This window comes from Camponotus vicinus, unplaced genomic scaffold, assembly GCF_025532165.1.
Source record: "Camponotus vicinus isolate PSW18456_S1 unplaced genomic scaffold, iyCamVici1.0 SCAF_2, whole genome shotgun sequence".
NCBI classification, from domain to species: Eukaryota; Metazoa; Arthropoda; class Insecta; order Hymenoptera; family Formicidae; genus Camponotus; species Camponotus vicinus.
This window is the reverse complement of record NW_028141956.1, coordinates 10,507,828-10,528,169: the sequence shown is the minus strand read 5'-3', so window position 1 is coordinate 10,528,169 and position 20,342 is coordinate 10,507,828. Positions and strand designations below refer to the sequence as shown.

General features: G+C 32.9%; 1 protein-coding gene and 1 long non-coding RNA gene across 8 annotated transcripts in view; one reads left to right on the top strand and one right to left on the bottom strand.

Annotated features, from left to right (window-relative positions):
• Window positions 1-20,342, top strand: part of Dip2 (disco-interacting protein 2) — a 35,390-nt gene that overhangs the window by 1,597 nt on the left and 13,451 nt on the right. For 2 of the 7 annotated variants that reach the window (XM_083092427.1, XM_083092426.1), the window contains exons 1-5: window positions 5,303-7,879; window positions 8,222-9,147; window positions 11,305-11,376; window positions 15,158-15,364; window positions 18,217-18,381. In XM_083092427.1, the coding sequence (XP_082948553.1) occupies window positions 7,056-7,879; window positions 8,222-9,147; window positions 11,305-11,376; window positions 15,158-15,364; window positions 18,217-18,381 (2,194 nt within the window). In that variant the 5' untranslated portion in view covers window positions 5,303-7,055. Of the gene's footprint in view, window positions 1-5,302; window positions 7,880-8,221; window positions 9,148-11,304; window positions 11,377-15,157; window positions 15,365-18,216; window positions 18,382-20,342 lie in introns of those variants that run through there. The other 5 variants (XM_083092429.1, XM_083092428.1, XM_083092432.1 and 2 more) reach the window with 5 other exon arrangements.
• LOC145967487 (uncharacterized) lies at window positions 4,145-5,083 on the bottom strand. Its single transcript, XR_014437435.1, has 3 exons — window positions 4,912-5,083; window positions 4,642-4,761; window positions 4,145-4,395 (listed from the first exon to the last, which is right to left on the bottom strand). It is a non-coding gene; the product is annotated as an uncharacterized LOC145967487 (long non-coding RNA).

Sequence of the window (20,342 nt, the reverse complement as noted above, 5' to 3'; positions counted from 1 at the left end):
TTGCATAGCTAATTCGTCCAGTTTCTCCTTAAATCTCATCGATATGGATCTTTCGACATTGCGGTCGCGTCGTGAAATTACACCTGCGCACGTCACGTTACAAAATTATAACTCGAGCGTGCACCGGCTCGACATCGCAGACACAGGTTCATAGTTTTTTTTTTTTTATGAGTAAATTGCAACCGAAGAATATGTTTATTTGCATTTGTGGTTAAGGCTATTAAGATGAGAAAGCGACCGGTTTTTCAAGTTACTTTTGCCTAAATAACTTTTATAAGATGTCCTTTTAAATTAAATATTCTTTAAATTAACAAATTAATCGTTTGTTATCGATTAATTACGAAATATCATATTTTTCATTAAATTTCGTTTCATAATTGTGTGTACAAATTAATTGGATTAAAATCTTGTAGAAACATTAGACACACGCATTCATATCTTCTCTTTCTTTCTTATAACTGCTATTATGAAAATATTGAATATTCAAGTCGAGGAATTTGAGTTTATATATGCGGTCGATGTTCCAAAAAAACCTTTTATTTAATTTCTTAAAGTTCACTGCGCGATTATTGATATACATGATATATAATCGTGATATAGTCGACGAATCTTCAAATTTGAAAATTCCCGATAGTTTGGAACGAGCGTCAATTAATCATTAAAGTCATGGTTTACGGACTATATCATTCGTACACTAGTTGAACAAGGAAAATACAATTTCTTTTGGTCAATTACTTGCTCGGTTAACATACAGCACGATTGTAATGTAAGCGGCTTATGTAGTCCGGCTGTAAATAAGACTTAAAAGTGTCTATGTTACACACAGTGGCGTCATGCATCCGCATTAATAAAGAAGAGACAGCTCCATTGTGACGCTCAATTTTGAATTACGCGAATAATTCTTGTTACACAGCATTTTTACGTGCTTCTGACTGATACTTTATAGTCTTACAGCTTTGGTTACTCTGTAAGAAAAATATAAATTTACTTTTCAATTAATTAAAGTTATTTTTAATTAAATTTTGCCAAGCAATTTTTAATAAACAGTAAATTAGCTGACTGATATTTTAGATTACATGGTAAATAAAACTGGCAGTACGTAAAAAATAATCCTTATACTTGAAAAAATGGCTAATTTATTTCGAAAACGTAATCAATTATGCAAAAAGTTATATATTAATCATGTATGTGTATATGAATAATATATCTCATAGAACTCTGAGAAGTTATATTATCGAAATTCGATACGTAAAAAAAATATAAAGCAGAAAGATTTCAGTTGCTTTAACTTTGTGTATCATTATTACATGCATTTATGCACATGCATGTAACTGCAAAATACACAGTTGTACCTTTGTCTTTAGTAAAACTGTGTTTACAACTCTGTTTTTTTTAAATATTTGATGCAATTTTTTATTCTGTATAAAGAAATTTAAAATTAGTTTAGGGAATATTTTAATTTTAAGCTAACGAAATAATAGGAGATATTAATTTATGAAGAAGCATTATTAATACACTATTTGTCTTGTTAAATAATATTTAATTGACTCAAAAAATGTTTTTCAGTCTAGATACAAAAATTTATTTGATTCTTAAATGTTGATATGTCTAAAAGATTCTTTAATTCAAAATGTTTGGAATAGTATATTCACTTTTTAAATAATCTAACAAAAAATATTCTAATGGGCTAAAAAAATTATTGAAGAAATGATATAAAGAAATTATTGAATTTAATAAATTAATAATGTAATAATTAATTTTAAAATAAAAATAAGATATTTAGAGTGTGATGGTAAGGATGCTTTACTTTTTTGGTATTTATTTTTTAGAATAAATTTTTTAAATTATTTGATGTATTACTTTATAAATGTTACTAATAAGAACTTCTATATTTTTAAATCTTTCAATTTAATTTAAAAAAAATTAAACAGTTATATGTGACATCTATTTTACTCCAGTTTGATGAATGTTTTATCCATTTATTGCAAACACATGAAAATCGTTATTTGAAGATTTCCTTTCACATACAGATTTTATCGTATTTATCGATGATTCAGATCATTGACAAGTTATGAAGCCATTTCTTTGTCGCGTAATCTTTTTCGTCGCATAATCCTTTCCCCCAGATATGCACGATGTTAAGTCATAAAGTCTCGATATACGAGCCGTTGATATGCCTAGAAAAAGAATAGAAAGCGATCTCAACCTACAATTTCATAATTGCTGTGTTATTATGCGAGGCCAATTAGAGGTAACGCGTGCGTTTATCTCTACGATTTCCATAGATTCGCGGTTGCATCGCGATTGTCTAATCTTATAAATTATCATTAATTCTGTACAAACATCTCTATATATTGGAATCAATATAGAAAGCATCTTATAGATGAACAATATTCTTTTTCCTAAATAAGTGTTAAGTCATAAATATACTAAATGCTCAAATAATTCATCGCATTTTCTCTATGAATGAAATCGTTTAAACTATCTGAAAAGTGTCAGCTTCAGAATTCTGTTTCAGAAGTGAGTTCGTGTGACATTTCTAAAATACGTACTCCTTTGACACTTTTCGTTTCACGAGAGACAGCGAGGAACGGGATGAGAGACAGTTGATTAGCTCCAATTCCATCACACGCAGGTGCAATTGCGAGAGAGCGGAGTATCATGCAGCAGCACCTCCTCTTTCACGAATCCGTGTATAAGATCAAGGTCGACAGATTCATGGGTAAATGTCCTGGAGTGTCCTTGAGCCGGTGCGCAACGCGCATCATAGACGATTCCTCGCGCTCTTATCGACCATTATAATGTCCCTCCTCCGCACAACGTCCTAACAATGTACCTATGTACGGTGCAATGGTACGCGTTTGCCGTCACCGTGTCCAGGACCAACGGTATCGAATATCTGTGGTATGTAAGATCGTAAGGATTCGCGATTCGCGCTTAGAACGATGGTTTCCTCGAGAGTCATTTGAAAGTATTACGTGGAAATGTTAAGGCTTGTGTAAAATTGCGTAATTATCATCATATGGGATGTCCAATGAGACTTGTACTCTGAATTTCAATGATAGATTTTCTGGTGAGTTTGGGGTCAATTTCTCCTCAGCAAAAATAAAAATAAGTAATTTTATAGAATCTTACGAAATTATATAATGATTGAAAAAGATGTCGTAAAATTAATTTTAAAGAAATAATCAGATGAGATAATCAAAATCATATTTTTTAATTTAAAACGAACATTTTTTTAAATAGAATTTGTTTTGAGTTATAAAGATATATAATATCAAAAAGTGGAAAACTGTAAATGATATTTCTCTTGATATTTCGTAGCTAAAAAAAAATTGGATTCAGGATAATTACTTTGAATTATTATAATTAAACTATTGAATCATGAGACACTTTGCATATCTCGAAAGTTATTTCTATCAACAATTAATTATATTATTAATTTCTTCATCATTAATCTTTTTGTATTTGTACAAGAAACGTTATTGCGAAATATATAATTCTAAAAATATGTATATGTGACACAAAAAGAGTTGAAAATAGGATATTTATTCTTTAGAAATAATGCGTGCGTTTATCTCTATAATTTCCGTGGATTCACGAAAGATTGCATCGTGGCATTGTCTAATCTTACAGATTATCATTAATTCTATACAAATATCTTTATACAACAAACATCTCTATACTATAAATATCTCTGTTTGGAAAACGTGCAATTTTCAGAGAACTTTTTTTATCTTGAAAAATTAGAAAATTCTTATTTCATTGGAATAAAGGAAATTTAAAGAAAAAACTATTTTTTATTAAGTTGTTAAATCTTTATATATTCTAATCAATCTAATTAGCAACAACAACACACACATGCATATAACTTGGATGTGAGTTTGTAATAGTAGTGAATTGCATAATCTTCTAGACCATTATACTCTATGTATTATGTATAATATACTATTATATACTTTATATACTAATATTCGAAACTTAAGTGGAGCTTCAATTTTTTTTCATGATGATATTAATAAAAAAACATTAAATATAAATTCATTTCAATTATGAATGAGTGGATAATACGGAATGGCTTATAACGATGCTTGATTTTGAGCAAATATTTTTGCTCAAAATTGGATTTAAAAATTCTCTAATTTTGCCTGAAATTTTGAGCAAAAATATGTGAAAAATTATGAAATTTTAAGACATTTTTTAAAGATTTAAATAAACATCTTGGCACAAGCATCGTTATAAGCCATTCCATATTATCCACTCATTCATAATTGCAGGCGAACTCGAAGCGTTTGACTTCAGGAGACGATTGAGCGTAGGCGTCTCGAATCTCATTCGCGGAGAGAACATTGATCGCATGTTTTCTCTAGTCTGCAAATATCGTCATTTGTTGGACTGAAAGAGATGCAAATGCTTTATGATAAATTGCTACGAATGTGTCTGGACTTGTGCCATCTTTCACTGCGTCCACCCCCATTAATTACTTGGATTATACCAAGTATATTGATACTTCTAGAAGTATATTGATACTTCTAGATCGAAAAGCAATCGACCCATAAATTGAAATTTTTTCACGAAGTAGCATCGTTTAGCGTTTATCTGATTTTCATCTTGTTAATTTTATTTTAAATGCATTCTTACGTTTTCATGCTCAGAGAAAAACATTATTGGATGGTTGACAATCAGTACTAAATGTGCGATGGGAGCCCCTGAGTCCCTCTCGGAACTAGGCTTCGCCAAACAAGGCAAAGAATTAAGGATCTGCGAATAAAAGAAAGAGAGAGAGAGAGAGAAATCCTAATTTAATAACAATTATCTATCGATACGTGTACGTTATATTTTGCGTGGATTTCAACATCGCGGAACAATATCGCGGTGGACCGAAACTCCAGTTGATCCGCATAATCTTACCTTCAGAATCTCTCTCTTAGAAGGAGTTAGCACCAGAGTCGCGAGATCTCGTGGGGGCTCGGGCGGCGCGGCGAAGGGTGTCAAGCGAGAGATGAAGCGAAGGAGAGTGGGATGCTGCGAGCGACGAAGGCAGGCGAAAGTCGACGGACGGCATGCCATCACCACTCTTATATTTTCCTTCTCTCTCCTTCGCCGAGCAAGTTCCTGAGCGTTCAAGTCCTCTCGCTCGCTCCTAGTCTGGCAACTTTTACACGCGCAAGCCAGCTTCCCACCCGTACGTTTCCCTCTCCCTCTCCCTCTCTCTCTCTCTCTCCCTCTCCCTTCTTGCACGCGTATGTGTGTGTGTAAGAGAGAGAGAGAGAGAATCGCCAAGAGTCGCGGAGAAGGCGCAAATGCCAGTGATTCGACACGACTTGGAGTATGCGTCTCGACGCGAGACGAAGCGAGCGTCGCGCGAATTCGAACGCGCGGACGCGCGGCATCGGGTACATCGCGCGATCTTGAAGTCTGCCTAGCTCGCGAGCGAGGTCCTTCTCGAGGCGCGTCCGTATTCGCGAATCTCTGACTCGGCGAACTAACACGTAATTTTATTTTTCAAACAACTTCACCGCGCGTTGTTTTCCAACGTGCGAGTAAATTATCTGGTGGCTCTGGCGAGGCAAGAGCGATGGAAAGGCTTTATTCGCCTTCGATAAAACACGAGAAAATATTCTGGATGGAGATATCGTAGAAAAGGGTGTGTGCATGTGCCCCGAGCAGTGATGCAGTAGTGATTTCAAATCGAGCGAACATGGAGTTCGCTGCGTTTCCGCCGAAAGTTATGATCTTTCGATGATACTCGCGAGAATTTCACAAGTGTTTGATTAGGTTGAAGTATAAACGAGGAATTATATACTTTAAGCAGTGAAAAATGATTGTACTTTCATAGGACTCGTTGCCAAATATAGGTTTTACTTGCCTAATTTTACTCGATATTAAGTGACAAAGTCCTAATTTTAATAGGCCTTTTATTTATTGATCAAGTATCGAGTATATTGAGTAAATTGGATTTAATTGGAAATCCTCTTATGTGCGGAAGGCATTCCGCGCAGAGGAGTGCGTTCGAATCGTCGAGAGAGGTCGCATGGAGAATGGCGGAGGAGAAGAGGATAGAAATGAAACAAACAACATAATTGTTCGAGGGCAGAGAAAGTATCTGAGTTTCAAGGTACATCGTGTTACATTTCGTGTTTGCTTAAACCATCGAGCAAAAATCCAACGTAAAGCAGGATCGATAAGCTAATCGATTAGATATGGGAACAGAGTAAAACCATGAATTAGGAAAAAAGCTTATATAATTCATCGGTCAATGACTATTATGTTATAATATTAAATGGAGGCACAAATATAGATAGATATGTCTTAATGTTGAAAGTGTATCGTGTGAAAGTGGAGCAATCTTGATTCGAGGAATTTTAAATCTAATGATAAAATCGTGATAAATAATCAACATTGAACTTGTCTCGCTTAAAAATAAAACCTGATTATCGATTTTCTCGATATCGAATGCATTGATTTTGAAGATGCTCGTACAATCCGTGCCAAATCTCCTCATGTAAAATGATCACCTCGGTTGAGCCGAGGATACGCAGGAAGAAAAGGGAAGAAGAGGACAATGAGGGAGGAAAAACGGCAGCGACGTCGAAAAAGGAAAGCCACGCTGATCATTCACGATTTGAGGACTTCGGTTCTGTTGCACTTTAGCGAGTCTTAACACAACACAGAGAAAGGACGAAAAAGGAAAGAGAGAAAGAGGGAAAGGCGAATAGAAGGATACGAATAGCAAGAAAAGGGCGAGGAAGAAAGAAAAGCAAAGAGAAAAAGAATCAAGAAGGAAACAAAGTAATCGAGATAGAGAAAAAATTAATAAATTCACTATTTTCACAAATTTTTACTTTTATAAATCCAGGATTATCTTTATATAAATCTTTGTTGATCAGGCAAATGACTTTTTCTTCCGTATATCTAGGAACTCATTTATCAATTCTTACAGAAATATATTCACAGAAATATATTCGGCTTATATCGGCTACCATTTCTTGAGCATAAATCTATAGCGGTCCTCCTTTTACTTTTGCGAGCTGAGATTGATCGTGTTGCTCTTCATGAGGCCCCTCTCTTTCGAGAATCTGAGAAGGCTCGTGGGCCGTAAGAAGGATCGCAATGAGCCTTCCTTCAAGCGTAGCGAGTCCTTCAAACGAATTTCAATTAGGAAGAGTTACCTGGACCGGGGTAAACGACGGAATCGTATCCAGAAGAATCTGGATACCACTGTTAATTTTCCTTTACAACCAGCAGCAAATGAGAAGATTATCTCTCAACAAATTAAGGAGCAGGAAGAATCGAAGAAGAATCAAGAATCTTCCCTTAGTCGCGATTTTATCACCTACGACGAATGGCTTCAAGGTGTTCGCTCTGCCTCCCGCGAGAAGCTTCACGAAATTAATGTCGAGTCTCTTCAACATGTCAAAGTTAAGGTCGCGAAACCTGCCAATCAAACCGACTTGGCGGATTCGATCACTGAGGATCTGAAAATTCTTCAACTCGATTCTTCGCCCATCTTAACGCCCAAGCCCAAGCTTTTTAGGATCACCGATGATGAAACGATCGAAAAGCATGACACTCCTTCTTGGACCCAAGAGTCTTCCATGGAAGGATCACCTAGCGTTAGCATTAGTCTTGGCAGGATATGGAGGGATGCGGTGCCGGTTCCGGTACCGGTTTCTGTCTCGATTCCGGTATCAAGCTCTTCTTTCGTCTCGAATTCTTCTCACCATTTTCTGGACAGTGCCTTAAAGGAGAAAAAGCCGCAACCGACTATCACAAGAACGGTCTCGGCGCCTGAGAAACCTGTCAGTAAGGACAACACTACTTCATCATCCTTCGGTTTCTCTCTCAGGATCAGCAAGCTCGCGGATTTCAGACCAGGGTGATTAAGATTGAAGCTTGCCGATTAATCAGTGATAGGAGAACGTGTTTCCTTGATTAATGTATTGGAATTTTCGAGTCTATTTCGAATACATTCAGATTTTGTATCTAAATAAAAATTATTATATATTGATTTGAATAGCAGATTATTATAATTTTACATTAATTATTATAAATCTTTCCTTGAGATTACACAAGTTTGTTTAATTTAACAAAAATTAATTAAATTAATTAAACAAATACCAATAGATCATTCGTATTTTCACGTTCACTGATTGATCGACTAGAATTTCGTGCTGACTTGAAGAATATTTCGATCGCAATCTTGACTCTTTGACTTTAGGATGACGCGAAACTGTCTCTTTCGCCGGAAGGCACCGAAATTGTCGCCTAGCATAAGCACGGAGGGTTACTTCAAACGAACAAGCACATTCAGATGCTCTCGTCGCCGAGGTGGCAAAAGAAACTCTCAACGCGCCAGCAAAAAGAATCAACAACCTGTTATTCAATCTCGCACCAGCAGTCCGGTATGGTTTATTCCACCGGAAAGACGTCGCTCGAGACGCCAACGAAGAGTCTGGCGGGAGATCAGATACTTTCCTGACGAAGGTCCACTTCTGGAGAGGATCAACGACTGGTCGTCAAACGTGTCAGATGATCAATTCGATGATCAGAAATTGCTGCTATCGGGCGATTTCAACATCCGCCGGGAGGATGATGCTTTCAATTCGATTGTTTCGTCATCATTGGGTTCTTTCTCGGCAACGTCGTCCTCATCATCGGCTTGTCCAGTTCCAAAAATTAGTGATTTTAACGAAGATAAGTTGTTCTCTGAAGAATTAAGGACTAACGGTCTTCTGGCTCGTGGGACCACCTGGAAGCTTTCAGCGACGACGATGACGACGACTGCGACAACGACGGTAACGACGACGATAATGTCAACGGCGACAAGTACGGCTATTTCTGGAAATTATTTTGCTAGCAGCCGCTTTCTTAACTTTTTGGCCGAAGGTATTGTCAAGGAGAGGTCGAAGGGTGAGAATTCCAATACGGATTATACATGTCTTTCGTCGACCGACAGTGAAGACAACAATGCCAATCGCTTTAATGAGCGTAGGAGAAACACCAAGTTGCCGCAGCAACAACAGCAGCATCTCAAGAAATCTGGACCCAGGAGACGACCCTTGCGTCGAAAGTCAGAATTAAAAAGAGCATCCGGTCAGCCGGTGTTCCTCGTGCGCAAATGCTCATCTTTGAGGAAACGCCCTAGTAAGATCTAAGCTACAGTTTTCTATAGGTTGTGGTTATTATTCCTGTAAATTATCATTACAGGAATAATAATAATATAGTGATAATAATAATAATAATATATTATTATTATTATTATTATTATATAAATACTAATAATATATTATTATTATTATATAATATATTATTATATTATTATTATATAAATGATGTATCATCTATAAATGATAATTTACAGGAATAATAATAATATAGTGATAGTAATAATAATAATAATAATTATTATTATTATTATTATTTAATTGTAACTTTCCGTCAGCCTCTGTCGACATTAATTGTGCAACACATTTTTCACAATTGGTTTCGAGAAGCTTGTTGCTCACGATCACAATTTTGCAAGCGTATTGTGATCACGGTTTAACGTGTGTCTCGTCATGACTTTTGCTTTTTCCTTCAAAAGTTCGACGACTTATAATGCAGAGAAATTCTTTCGTACTAGAGTCGTTTTGATCATAATTTCAGATTAGCTTCTTTAATATATTTATAGCCGAATAAAAATCACTTTCTCATATATGTATTTAAGAAAAAAATATACAGAAAAAAGTAATTTTTTAATCAGGTTTTTTCAATTATATATGACTAAATTATAATTTTAACATACATTTTATCACATATTGATTAATTTTATAGGGTTAATTTATTTTTTTATGTTAAATTGCATGTGAAATTTTTTTGCAAAAAGAAATAAAACATTTTCATACAATAAATATATAAAATAGAATGTAAAATAATATATAAAATAGAATGTTTTCATTTTAGATAAAATACGGACATGTATATATCTAATTTCTGTTTTGATTTCTCTGAGCACAAAACATATTTTTCCGTAGATAGATTCTTATACTACGTTTCTTTCGATAAATTGTTGCGTATCAAGATGAATTACGATTTGATTTAACATATCGATGATGACGGAAATCGTTGAAATACACTGATTATCATAATCGCGATAGTCCGGTTTTGTTTTGCGAATATAGGAAAATCGTGTCTCGGTCGTTAGGATCAATTCCTCAGCGTTTTCTCGAGTTACCAGGTGTAACGAAAGGCGAGTATGTACTAACCAGTTTTATATCGGGACATGGACGAGCTGCGTCATTAGTATCGACCGCCAACCGTGCGTATATCGATCTAAAATTCAATCCCCTGCATTTTAATCTTGCAACTTGTTTCCAGCAATTCAAAGATCTAGAATTTACGCTATTGGCATTACTCTCTCCTTATATTTTATCTCTCCATTTTTATTTACTCTTCCCATCCTCTTGATGTGAGTGGATATTATACCTTTTCAATATTTTTTTAGATAGACACTTCGTACATATATTATGATAATCGTTGTTCGCGTATATAGTGCAATAAAATAAACATATCTTTGTCTGATATTTCCATTACAAAAAAGACAAATTTATAATAGATAATATATTTCTCTTAATAATAATTCAGAATGTTTATATTTATTAAAAAAACATTCTTTTGTGGAAATGGAAATGAAAAACTGGACTCTTTAGAAATTTCTTGTACCTGAAAAAATCCTGAGGAAATTTTATTAGAACTCAAGAAATTTAAAAAAAATTTTCTTTTTAATAATTTAGCTCTTATATTGCAACAGTCGGCAAGCCAAGTGATTTATGTTTTAAAATATAAGTACATATATGTATCTGTTTATATATTTAATATCTTAACAAAATATTAAATGTACATATTCTTTATTATAATTTTTAATAATAAGAAATGAAAATATAAGAAATATTTGTCTTATGAAAACTATTCAGATTTTTTTTAATACATTTGCAAATTTAACACTTGAAACTTAAATGGATCTGTTTTTTTTTCTTCGTGAAAAGCATTAAAAAATGCATACAATAAAAAAATATTTTTTAAAAAGATGTATTAAAAAATCTTTAAAATATTCACTTTATCTGGAATTTTGAATAAAAATACTTAAAAATCAGGGAATTTTTCTTCTCAGATTTGAAACACTAAAATTTGTAACTCAATAAAAAATTCAAATTATTAGGATATTACAAAAATATAAGAATTAATGTGTGAGACTTGCTCGTGATATTATACAAATTAATTATTAGATTGGACAATTAATTAAACTGTTTTTTGTTTTTATAGGAGACATTACGCAGAAGGGTTACGAGAAAAAACGGACACGTCTACTTCAGCAGTATGCTTCGAAACAGATAGGTGAGTCTCTTTCGCTTTTCTAGAATTCATTAAGATTCCCGCAAATGCAAGATACCATCGCTCATTATCCACAATATGCGGCAACAGAGCGGATGAGAAAATCAACGATGTGAAAATAATATTATCGCTTCAATATCATGTTTGATGATTATTTTAATATTCGATCAATCGATTATACACATAGAAATTGCATAATCTCGTATTATGAATTCGAGACAACTTTTAAACGAAATTAAGGGACACTTCATTTTTTTGTACGCTTTGTATTAATTTTATTTAATAATATTTGTAGTTCATAAATATATTACCAAATTATAAGTCTATTTTCTATGATGTTTAAGTTTTCTATAGTCCATAAATATTATCAAATTATAGGTCAGTTATATTATTTATTTTATTTATAGTGTTTGGTCAGTTATATCAGTTATATTATTAATTTTGTTTATAGTGTTTGTGTGAAAGCGCGCGTAAAAAACTTTATAATACAATCAGTGAAATATTTTGCATTGCGCATATAATTAAACAATATCTTGTCGGACGGAAAAGCAACTGTCAGTTTCTAACTTTCCAAGTCTTATCCCTCGTCGCATCTTGACATGTGTAATGTTGCGCCATCGAGAGGCAATGCCACTCGCAATATCAATCGTGTTCCGATTCTCAAGGGACATGTGCTTCATTGTGTGCACAGTGGCAATTAGATGGCAATCTGTATAAAGAAGAAGGGATGAAAACGCAATTTTCACGCGGCACGTGTCATTTTTACGCTCGGCACTTTGCAACTGTAATGTGCAATTGTTGCATCATGCGAGTCGCTCAACGCACAGATTGAAAGAAAAATTGCAGTTTTAAAAGGAGCGTACGCAATTCCAAGCGATTTTATTTCCATTTATTTCCTCGAGCGACGTTCTTTGCTTTTAAGGATGGGGTCGACGAGATCTCAAGCTTTACGAAAGTTTTACGGGAGAGATCTTAACGTTGAACGTCAGCTTACAGCAGGTGCAAAAATTTCATGCGGGCTGTGTTTTCGAGCCGCTAATCGTTATGGTGACTTTGCAACTCTCTCCGTCTTATCGCTGCAAATTAACGGAATTACACAATTGCCGTCACAATTTCACGCATTTCTCGTTGATGCGCGATTACCTATTAATTTAATGCTCTTATAATTGGAGGTTCATTTTCACTAATTTGGAACAAGCTTCAACACATGCGATCATTTAAAAATATAAATTATTTGAAAATTTAGTTTGACAATTTTATAAATTGTCTAACATATAGAAATTCTCTAAATATGCTTTGCAAAAAGTGTATTAAAGATTTTACACATTCTCTAATTTATTAGAGAAGGGACATCGCATTTAGAAATCTTTGTGACATGATCGCTAACTTTTTAGTAAAAATTTTAAGGTTTGCAATTCAATCATTTTGAGCACTTTACGCAATCTAACAATTTGTATGTTTAGCGCAATTATTCAATTTTTATGTAGAAAAGTTTATTTCCTCTTATATATATGTATTTTTTATGTTACTTTTTTAACTTTTTTAATCTTGTATAATTTCAGCTATGTATATTTGGGAATACTTTGAAATATTTTTAGGTACAATAAATTTTGTCTATAAGTTAGAAAATATCGGTTTTGTTTTTTTATATACTCATAAATATTGAAATTTTTCTTTTTTCTCTTATTACTAGGAGTGAAGAATTTTTTTCGTGATTTTAAATTTTCAATCTTTTTTTGAAACCTTGTTTTTTTGTAAATTTGGTAAATTATTCTACTATTACACTGTGTATATTTTTTGTAACACATTAGTATAGCAAATTTGATTTTAATTTAGTATTTGAAGTTTTTTTTTATTGAAATCTCAATTATTTTATTTGTCTCTAGATACAATTATCATTCCCAAATACAACTATTTGTGTCTTTCCAAACAACTATCTAGGGGCAGTTCTCAAACAGAAAAAAATTACTTAAAATTAAGAAATTTTATTTCAAGAAACTATAAAATGTTAAACACTCATTATGTCTTCATAGGCAATATTTAAAATAGTTAAAATTCTTTACATGTCAAAATAAAAAAAATGTCATTTAAATGTTAGCTAAACATCATAGCCTTCGCTGTTAGAGTTTTTTTGATATCAATTTTCTCGGTAATCGTTGCTTGTCACGCTTCCTACGCAATAAAATTAATTTAGAAAGTTAATAAATTTAGAAAGTTAGAATCGACCAAAGAGCAATGTGTACATCATCGTTTAAGAGAATCTCGTACGTTTGCAATAAACTATCCTGTATAGTTGTGCGGACGCGCCTTTGCACCTGCAACTGTGATCGGTAGAACCGCTGCAATCGGCTTGCAGTTTAACTGTACCTACACACGGAAGAAACGCTTCCGCGTTATCCGCTCATTAATGCTATCTGCCATTGTCGTGAACGAGCGAGTTGAACCAACGACAGTTTTCTATGAATTCTAAAGAATCGACCTAGTCAAATAACGGCAAACTCTTTTGCATTAATTCTTCAAGCGCTCTATTTTTCCAGAACTTGTAGCTTCTTTGATCAATTTTCGAAATAAAGGAAATCGTTTTCATGGCGTTGAATGGTTAATAATACATTGCGAAATCCTAATAAAAAAATATTATTTCATTTTATCATTTTTAATGACGATTTTTTTAACGATAAGTATCTTCAATTTCTTTTCCAAATATTTCAGCTATAAACAGATATCTATTTCCTGGAAAAACTCCATGGAAAGCTTGAAATTTTCAGAGATTTTTCTTTGCGCTCAGGAAAAATTTTTATATAATTTTATTAAGACTCAGGAAATTAAAAAAAAATTTCTCTTTATTAATTTTATTCTTATGTTATAAACAATCCATTGATAAGCCAAGTCTTGAATTATGTGTTTAACATATATTATAAATATACATTTTTGTTTTAATATTTACAATATTTTACAAAATATTGAATATGCAATACATATTCTTTATTGTAATTTTTAGTGATAAAAAATGAAAATGCAATTAAAAAAAGATTTATCTTACGAAAGATATTTAATTTTTTCAGTATATTTGCAAATCTAACACTTAAGCAAAAATTTATAAAAATTTCTAATACATTTCGGGATTCATAAATTTTATATTACACAAAGCTTTTTAACATTTTAAAATATAAAATAAATAATTAATTTATATGCATAAAAGTAAAGATTTGTCGTTTGAATATAATTTAACCTCAAAATCATAACTATATTATTTTATACTATTTTATTTATATCGAACTAACTTTTTTATAGTGATTGCACTATGAAAATTTTAGTGACTATACAAATATTCATGAAAATAAAAATTTTAATTTTACAAATCAAATTTTTACTTCAATTCACGTAAATTAATTATTAATTTTATATTTTAAAAGGCTAAAAGTGCAAATTCATGAAATGTATTAGATTTATTAACTTTTGACGTAGCTGATCCAATTCCTCTTTAATTGGCTCCATGCTTTTTCTTCGTGTAAGTGAAAAGCATTAGAAAACGTATATGTTAAAAAAATTTATTTTAGAAAGTTGCATCGAAAGATCAGTAAAATATTCTCTTTATCTAGAATTTTGTACAAACGATAAGATACCCTGAAAGCTCGGGAAATTTTTTTCACATGACTCGAGCGTGGACATCCTGGGAAATTGTCGATACGGCTTCGAGATAAGACAGTGGCAGGACGCAAATATGAATATTTAAGACTAGGAATAAAATGCTCCAGTTGTGTGCATACGCACTTATGGATCGTAGGGTCTGGAAATGGTGGTATGGGTGGTGGAGGTGGTGATGGTGGCGGCGGTGACAGAGGCATTGATAAAGGACCGGAGAGAACGAGTTACGGAAGCGGCGGAGGTGGGGAAGGAGGAGGAAGCGGCAGCTATGGCGGCGGCCGACCGCAGCCACGTGCACGGCGCACGCAACGACGCGTCACGCACAACGAGAAGCGTTATCACTCAGGTAGCGCCATGCATTACGTAGCCAGCGAAAGAACGAACGTTCTTCCGAGTTGCGGCAAACGGGACGTTGATTAGCGCGCGTAACGTTATTGATTGTGTCTCAATTTTGCTTCGATCTCAGCTTTCAGCTTGTACCTCTCTGTAATGAACTTTATAGGAAATGATTGTTATAGAGTGGCTGTCATTAGAGATTAGAATAGAATGACGTAAATTACACTCGATTTTATTCTCTGGATTTTATTGTCGTGCACACGTAACACATACACACATGCATACGTAAGTGAATGAATAGCATGACTTTTTAGCTAACAGGATGTTCACCTCCTAGAAATATGCGGGAAACCTGAAATCTTCAGGGATCCCTTTTGTACTTGGAAAAATCAGGGAATTCTTATGGTATTTTATCGGGACTCGGGGGATGTTTTAAAAAATTCTGTTTGATAATTTTGCTCTCATACTGCAAACGATAAGCACAAACTAAGTGAATTATATGTTTTAAAATATGTTATAGATATTTAGCTCTGTTTATATCAGATATTATATATATTATTACGGTGACCATTCGTTCTTTCTTCTAAAGGACAGTCCTTTATTTTAAGTAGCTGTCCTTTAGATTTATTCATTTTTTTCAAAACTCAATTTTGTCCTTTATTTTTACAATTTGTCCTTTATATTACAATTTTGTCCTTTATTTTTTATTTAGCGTTTCAATGTCTAATGTCGTTAATTATATTTAAAAATTTTTTTTCATTAAAATGATTCATATTAAATCCGTTTTTATTTTTTATTATCCGAAACCTATTTAAGAAACTAAGGGTTTGTTTCAACATATAAAAGATATAAGAATACGTAGACTTCTGATAGTTACAGAGTAGTTTTTTTTTTGTTCGGCGATCTCCAGGCTTGTCCTTTATTTTCTCTTTGAAAATATGGTCACCGTATGTATTATAGATATTTATTTATTTGTTTATATATTCAATGTCTTAACAAAATATTGAATATACAGTACAGATTCTTTATTATAATTTTAATGATAAGAAGATGAAAATATGCAAGTAAGAAGTGTTTATATTATTTAGTTTTTTTTTTTTTCAATATATTTCCAAATCTCTAGCACTTGGAACTTAAAAGCCTTTGTATTTTCTCTTTGTTGGGTGAAAAACACTAAAAGATATGCAACAAAAAAATTTTAGAAAGTTGCACAAAAAATCTAAAATATTCCCTTTACTTGGAATTTTGGGCAAAAATACCTGGAAGATCAGGGAGAGAATTTTTTTACAAAATTAAAATAGACATCCTATATAAGAATGTCACGATAAAATTCCATTCCTCTATAATTAATATAAATTTTACGAGATAACAGCACAATATTCCTCGCTTCGAAATTTCTTCGTTCTTTCAATCCGTATCATTGTATATATCACATGATCAAATTTGTATAAAAAAATGGATGTAAATCCTAGAATGAATATATATCCGTTTTCTGCACATTATTGAAACGAAGTTTCATCATCATCATCATCATTATCATCATCATCATTCATCATCATCATATTGCTTGTACTTTTCTTCATGTAGTCTTGCCTGCTTACTCCCTATCTCGCGGCTGTTGCCTCGAGACGCTTTTGCACCTTTAGATACTTTTGTAATTTGACCAGGCGATAATCGAGACTGATTGTTCCATCTCCGAGTGACTAGATTGTAAGCCAGCCGGCCTCGATATTCTCGCTATTAAAGCCAATCGTGTCCTTACTATACTACTTGTTTACGATAGGAATTTTCAATACTTGACAGGATATCTTTATACATGAGAGATACTCGATATCGATTATAGGCATCACAGGCATTACTCTTGACAAGAAAATTGTCTCGTATTTTTTTCCTTTTTTTTTGTAGGGCGCGTTTCAATAAAATTCGATTTCGATAGATAATACGCGATAAACTCACGTAACGCGAATCTCCTGAAATCGCTCGGTGATTATTCCGACTGAATCACGGCACCGACCGGCCCTCCTCCTCCTTCTCCGACCTTCCTGCCACGGACGATCGATATGACGAGTCGCACTCACGAGACGCAGCATCATGGTAAAATGACCAATCGTTAATGACGCAATTAGATGGTTAGCTCGCATCCGGATAAACAATGCTCTTCCACGGTATACAAATCATGGAGGACTTGAGAACAATAATAACCGCTTCGAATTCACTCTAGAATCGGGGTCTCAAACTCGACACTTTAGCCATATGATGGAAGTAGGGAAAGACTATTTTCATTCTTTGTGATCTTTTTGTTAGATGACTTAAGTTTTAAATGTATATTTTCTTGTAGCGATATAATAGATTGAAACTTAAAAGGCTTAATTAGATATTAATATTTAATTATTATTTATTAATATTTAATTAGATTATTTTGGTAGATTTCAGGAAATATTTCATCTACTCTTTGCATAAGTTTGCCATGATCTGCCAACCATGCAAAGGAAGATGGCACATTTCGGTTAGGATAGACCCTTGCCTTAGGATCTATGGATTCTTGATTTCTATCTTTGATTTCAAGGAGCTTCCTTGGAGCTTTAACATCTCGCATCGTTAACATGAAACAGTTGGATTTATTCTTTCCAACGCTTCTTGAGAGCTCTGGAAATTCATTGCGTTTGATTTGCAATTAATAATAACAAAGTAAATAAAGGGAGAGTACTAATTCCAAGCACCTCCGAGCTTGTTTATCCGGATGCGATGAGACCGAAGAAAAGCGAACGATGACAAGTCTTGCGATGACGAGTCTTTGCAGCCGATCCTTGTAGCGTCCCAGTTTTGTCTATGTGCCGTTTGTCGTTGTTATTTTGCATGCAGGTGGTCGCTTAGCGCCTGGCGGGATCGCCAGTCCCCCAGGATCTGGCGGTTTCACAGGGAACACCGGGAACTCGAATACAACTGCTGCAGCGGCGGCGGTAGCGGCAGCGGCTGCGAGACGTGGTAATCGCAGACTCACACGCAATGAGAGCCGCTATCATTCCGGTGAGTACACTTGCACAAGTGATGCTAGGAATACCGGAACTACCATCCAGGTAGTACGACAGTAGGTATATATCGTTGAATTATTTCTTCTCTCATGTTCCACATTTTCATATTATTCAAGTCGAATTTGCAGATCTATCGATTATTTCGGTCTACAGACACAAATTTCTGCTCGTCAAAATAACAGATGACTCTGACAATGAATAGCGATATTGGGTGAAAAATTATGACTTAAATTTTTGATTTAAATTGATCTTCTTTCTTCCTTTTTCTCTTCTCATTCAACATCCTAGAAACTCGTTTTTACAAGATATACGACTTTTGATTTTCTCAAATATTTATATAATGCATCTTCGAAATATCTAACAATAAATAAGTCGACATAAATAAAATTTTTTTCGTCAAAAGAAATCTAGAACGTATATGATAGGTAATTTATATTTTTGTGCATGAAAAAAAATTATACTATTATTATATTTATCACAATTTTGATGAAATATGTGTAGTATTGAATGTGATTAACATTATTTACCTATCCGAATAATTTTTTTATCACGTCTCCAGCTCTGCATTAGTTCGAATAAATTTCGAAGCTTCTAGAAGCTTGGTTTGCGCGCCTTGTCCGCATATTTTGTGCTTCTTGCTATTGTATGAAACGTCGTTTCGTACAATCGAGAAATAAAAAATTCGCTTCGCGTTTGAAAGCGTTGATAGAAGGATATATATTTATCTCAATGCAAGTACGGATAATCTTCCATCTGGTACACCGTTATCGGCTGACGAGTCAACAAACTGTATCTTATTGAAAGATCGAAAGTCGGTCCAGGCACATTCACGTCGACTCGTTTGATGTATAGGACGTCTTACAGTAATAATGTAGAATTTCATCATATTATACATATTATACAGATTATTAAACAATAACAATATTATGAATTTTTATTCCGTTAATAATATAAAATTTCATTTCTTAAACGTTGAATTTTGTAATATATTTTTAATATTAATCAAATGTGAAATTTTTTAGAAGAAGTATAAACTATAAAACGAAAATTATAGAAAGAACTGTACATAAAGAGAACAGATGTTTAAACTGTACCTTAAAATTATCTTTTTACTAATAGTGAAAGTTTTAAAATAGGTCATTTTTAATCATTTCACTATTTGTCACTTGAATATTTATTATATTGAATGTTTTATGTAATTGCTTAATTTTTATAGAAAAAGAATTTGTTTTTGTATTTCATCTATTGGTATTTTTTATGTTGATGTATATATGTTATGTTCATGTATTTTATATATGTAGTGTATTTTTATTGTTCTTCTTTTTAAGAAATCTTTAAAAAAATTAAATATACTATGCATTGTTCTGTATGGATGTGTATGTATGTTTATTAAAAAAGCAATATATCGTTAAAAAATTGTTTTTTATAGAAAGTAAAAAAGTATCAATTGCACGTGCTTGTTTAATAAAGGTACAACTATTCTTTATGTTTCAATAATTTTTAAACAGGAAAACAAGATTTAAGAAAGGTTAAAATACATGCTAATTTAAGAAAACATGAAGATTATGTGAATATTCACATTTATGCGCAATATTTGAAATAAAAAAAATAAATAGTGAAAAGTCTAAAATTTGAAGTAAAAAAATATTTCTAGGTATATAACATGGTATTTTTTATTGTATAAATAGAGTATATATTGAGATATCCTATAGAAGTACAATTTATAACGAACTGTTCAATATTGCATGAGATTATAAGAACATTGCGAATATATTATCTGGAAATATACGTGTAATTTTATGTATACTTAATTGTAAAAATAATGCGCTTTTTTTACAAAAAGAAAAGAAGAAATTAATTGCAATTATATGTACAAAAAGTTTTTAAGAAGACTATTCGGACTGATTTTATCACATTTTTAATGAGCACCAATATTAAAATGAAGCATTTATTAAG